This window comes from Anguilla rostrata, chromosome 4 (genome assembly GCF_018555375.3).
Source record: "Anguilla rostrata isolate EN2019 chromosome 4, ASM1855537v3, whole genome shotgun sequence".
NCBI lineage: Eukaryota > Metazoa > Chordata > Actinopteri > Anguilliformes > Anguillidae > Anguilla > Anguilla rostrata.
The window spans coordinates 2,921,850-2,926,849 of NC_057936.1; the positions used below are offsets into that span (position 1 = coordinate 2,921,850).

General features: G+C 45.3%; 1 protein-coding gene across 4 annotated transcripts in view; it reads right to left on the minus strand.

Annotated features, from left to right (window-relative positions):
• Positions 1-111: 111 nt before the first annotated feature.
• The window catches only part of adamts10 (ADAM metallopeptidase with thrombospondin type 1 motif, 10), a 60,715-nt gene continuing 55,826 nt past the window's right edge, over positions 112-5,000 (minus strand). The window contains exons 24-27 of one of the 4 annotated variants that reach the window (XM_064330055.1): positions 3,796-3,952; positions 2,681-3,238; positions 2,562-2,599; positions 112-2,520 (exon numbers count right to left, since the gene is read on the minus strand). In XM_064330055.1, the coding sequence (XP_064186125.1) occupies positions 3,129-3,238; positions 3,796-3,952 (267 nt within the window). In that variant the 3' untranslated portion in view covers positions 112-2,520; positions 2,562-2,599; positions 2,681-3,128. Of the gene's footprint in view, positions 2,600-2,620; positions 3,239-3,795; positions 3,953-5,000 lie in introns of all 4 variants that reach the window. The other 3 variants (XM_064330052.1, XM_064330054.1, XM_064330053.1) reach the window with 3 other exon arrangements.

Genomic DNA, 5,000 nt, shown 5'->3' on the forward strand with positions numbered 1-5,000 from the left:
CCGAATGCCACAAGTACTAACACTCAAGCAACCATTAGAAAAATACAAAAATAAATTAAGACCACCAACTTAAAATCAGCAAAGAAAGTAAAGCACATCTTAAACACTGCATGTATTTACAGCACTGTGTATTTATTCATTTATTTTGTTTCAACTGATGTACATAAGGATCAAAGGCATTTTTAATATTATTGGACATACAGTACACGCCTCTATTTATTAGTATGTAAAAACAACACACAACAGTTGCCCATCACATTTGCTCAGAGAAAAAAAAAATGGTTTTGCCGTGGTCAACCATGATTTTATTTTCTGAAAGAAACACCAGAGACTGCAAAATAAATCTACTTATAGCTTATACTGTAAACAGTTAAATGACACAAATATTTATTTGTGAATTTCCTCAAAAAGATGGGATTCAGTAGGAAGTTGTAAGTCGTTGATACCCATATATGTGTGGGGATGTTTGGCTATGAATTTCACCGGATAAAGCAGCATAATTAGAACAGTCTTAGACCAACAAAGGATGTCTAAAGAAACTCCCAGCATCCTCTGGGGGACTGTCAACCGTTTTTTTAGTCACGTGTGGACATGGCTGACTCTGACCTCAAGCGAAACCAATATGCATTAAAACAAAAAAAAAACAGTAAAACTCTAAAAATAATGTCAATGTGAAATAGCACCGTTCCAAAGCACCATGGGTAAGAGGAAGGTCACACTTGGCCTCGTGACCTTCACCCTTGGCCTCGTGACCTTCACCCTTTGCAATGTTCTACAAAAGAAACCGATTCCTCTATTACGAGCGTGATACTTGTGCATTACAAGAGCGAGCATTTATTTATTTATTTATTCATTCACTTATCTATTTATTTTTCTGCGATTGTGGAAAAATGCGTACGGAAAAAAGGCCTCCATTTTGGATCTGAGGCTGTGGTTAAGTAATGACAGCCCATTAACCCAGGCCAGGCAGCCCGGCAGCCCGGCAGCCAGGCAGTCCACCATAATGCCAGAGCCCACATTTAACAGACGAGAGAGGGATGTTCCAATCTCATGCGTGGGAACCGAGGTTTTTTTAGCCTTAGCATGTGGTGCTTAAAGACCCTGCGCAAAGCAAAAATAATTACTTTAAGGTGTATTATACATAAATCTTAAAATAAAATAAAGACTATGATTTTAAGATTAAACTGAGATTTGAGTTTTTTTAATTTATTCTAAAAGCCACAACGAGCTTATACTGCCCCCTGCAGGGAGATTTTTGTATAGTTCTCATTGAGAAAATGTTAAGTACAGAAGAATGGCACTTTACATTTTAACCAATCAGCGGTGTGTCCATTTAGCAGGTGGCCAATCAGAATTAAACTTGCAGTACCAGAACTGACCTGCAGTCAGACCTCCAGTTAGCCTGTTTACAAATCACATACTTATATCCTTTATATATCTTGCAAAAAAAAAAAAAGAAAAAAAAATTACATATCTTGATATTTATGGCTTAATGAATGTTTTGAAGTCCAGAAAAAAGTGATCGCTCAGGGTCATTAGTGCACCAGGTTTGAAGGATCAAACTCAGGTTTGAGGCCTCAGCAGAAACCGGTGGTCACTGTCTGGTCACCCCCCCCCCAAATCATCTTCCTCGAGGCGAGCGTTTGAGCCCCGCCCTCCCTGAAAGCGCACGAGCATAGCAGTTCAGCAACAGTGTTATTGTACGACACAACTGAGTCATGCACCTTTCCTGGCCGGGTTAAGGGACCTCGCTGTGTCTGTTTAAACGCCGAGCGCAAGGCGTGTAAACTGCAAGGAGCGTGGATGTGGCGGGACGGGCGTCTGCGCAGAGACACCTGTGCTGGATCACAACGGCGTCTGCGCAGAGACACCTGCGCTGGATCACAACGGCGTCTGCGCAGAGACACCTGCGCTGGATCACAACAGCGTCTGCGCAGAGGCACCTGCGCTGGATCACAACGGCGTCTGCGCAGAGACACCTGCGCTGGATCACAACAGCGTCTGCGCAGAGGCACCTGCGCTGGATCACAACGGCGTCTGCGCAGAGGCACCTGCACTGGATCACAACAGCGTCTGCGCAACTAGCTCTCTCCGCGCTGCCGACGGGACACTGACCTGCAACCTACCAGAAATCAATGACAAAATAAAAGTAGTTTTTTTTCCTGTTCTGTGTGACACCCTAGGAAAAAAATCACAATGGCCTGAAGAATCGAGGACGGAGAGAACGGAGGGAAAAACAGAAAAAAGAAACAGATATTCATCCTTCTTTTCATCCGAAACACACCCGTGGCAAGGTGCAGAGGTTTCGTACAGATCGACTGACCGTATGCAAATGAGCAGGCAACACAGGTATCCGTCCACCCGCATCAGAATAATCGAGTGGAATTTCAGACCGTCTGAAAAATGGCGGGAACAACACAGCACATGGAAGAGACTGGCGGGTCGGACTACTGGCGTGAATTTGGAATAAGCCCGTGGACCTGAAGAAGACAGACACACCTGTGTGGAGTGGGGGCCCACCTGTGGAGTGGGGATACACCTGTGGAGTGGGGGGGGCACACCTGTGGAGTGGGGACACACCTGTAGAGTGGGGGCACACCTGTGGAGTGGAGGGGCATACCTGTGGAGTGGGGCACACCTGTGGAGTGGGGACACACCTGTAGTGTGGGGGGGGGCACACCTGTGGAGTAGGGGCACACCTGTGGAGGGGGGCTACACCTGTGGAGCAGGGGCACACCAGTGGAGTAGGGACACACCTGTGGAGTGGGGACACACCTGTAGGGTGGGGACACACCTGTGGAGTAGGGACACACCTGTAGGGTGGGGACACACCTGTGGAGTGGGGACACACCTGTAGGGTGGGGACACACCTGTGGAGTGATCGCACTGTGTACAGACACGCCAACATTTTCAACCCAGTCTGAAATGCCCAGCAGCGTCCTAACGGCCAGTCTCAGATCACACAGCTGATGTTAAACAGCGGCGCTGTCCCGCTGTAGTCTCTCTTTCACTCCCTCTTCCCCCTCTGCAGTCTCCCAGCAGCTCGCCCCCCCCCCCCCCAAAGTGGAATGCGCAGCTGGGACGGTCTCAGGCCCAGAAGAGGAGGAGGAGGAGGAGGAAGAAGAGGCTCAGTGTCCCTGGCAGGTCTTACAGCACATCTGCCTGAAGTACGGTCGGCTGCAGAACTTGAACCTGACCACAAGGGGGCAGTATGCCACTGTGTTCACGTCTTTGCATTCTACACACACAAAAAAAAACACAAAGAAGAGGATAGTGATTAACCCTTTGAAGAGAACATTTTTTTTGGAATGATATTCAAAATTCTAAGTCAGCGTTCTAGAACTCCACTGCTTTCAGTTACTAGTAGTGATTCTTACATCAGCATTGAAACGTTCTGCTAAGAACATTCTAAGCACACGTTTTTGACCTCCCAACTTGAAAGGGTTAAACCGGTTCTGCGGTACGCTAACTAGCCCCACGTGCAGTGAGCGAGATTCGCTAGCCTCTCCAGATAATGGATGCTCACCAGACTCAGCTCCTAGCTCTGTCCTCTCTGCTTCTGCCAGAGGTTCCTTTTGGCACGACAGGACTTTCTTGTGTGAAATGACAGTACAGAATGTCCAATGCAACTGCACTGTCCAACATTACACACCCATCAACACGTTTTTAGAAGATCAAATTAGTCTTTTTTGTCATTTTTGGCTCTGACACTACGAATGCGGAGTAGAGTATCTGGCGAGCATACAGAATCTGTGTCTGGTGGCAGTCTGGTGTGGGCGACCCCTGACCCCTCACCTTCGGGGCTGTCCGTGGGGCCGGTGTCGCACCGGCTCTGGCACTGCTGCATGGCGGCGGGCCGCTGGGCGTCCAGGCACTCGCTGGACGGCTGGCCGGTGCGCGTGAGACACTGCACGGAGCGCTTCTCCTGACCCAGCCCACACTTAGAGGAGCACTGAGACACGGGGCACACACACACACATTTACTATACACATACACACATACAATATACACACACACACACACACACACACTTACTATATACATAAACACACACACACACTTAGAGGAGCACTGAGACACGAGGCACACACACATTTACTATACACACACACACATACAATATACACACACACACATTTACTATACACACACACACATACAATATACACACACATTTACTATACACACACATACATACAATATACACACACATTTACTATACACACATACATACAATATACACACACATTTACTATACACACACACATATAATATACACACACACACATTTACTATACACACACACACATACAATATACACACACACACACTTAGAGGAGCACTGAGACACGGGGTAAACACATTTACTATACACATACACACACACACACACACACACACATTTACTATACACATACACACACATACAATATACACACACACATTTACTATACACACACATACTTACTATACACATACACACACATACAATATACACACACACATTTACTATACACACACACACACTTACTATACACATACACACACATACAATATACACACACACATTTACTATGCACACACATACATACAATATACACACACATTTACTATACACACACATACATACAATATACACACACATTTACTATACACACATACATACAATATACACACACATTTACTATACACACACACATACAATATACACACACACACTTACTACACACACACATTTACTATACACATACACACACACACATACAATATACACATACACACACATACACACACACACATTTACTATACACACACACACACACACATACAATATACACACACACACATTTACTATACACACACACACACATTTACTATACACATACATACAGAGACACGTACAATATACACACACACACACACATTTACTATACACATACATACACACACACATTTACTATACACACACACACATACAATATACACACACACACTTACT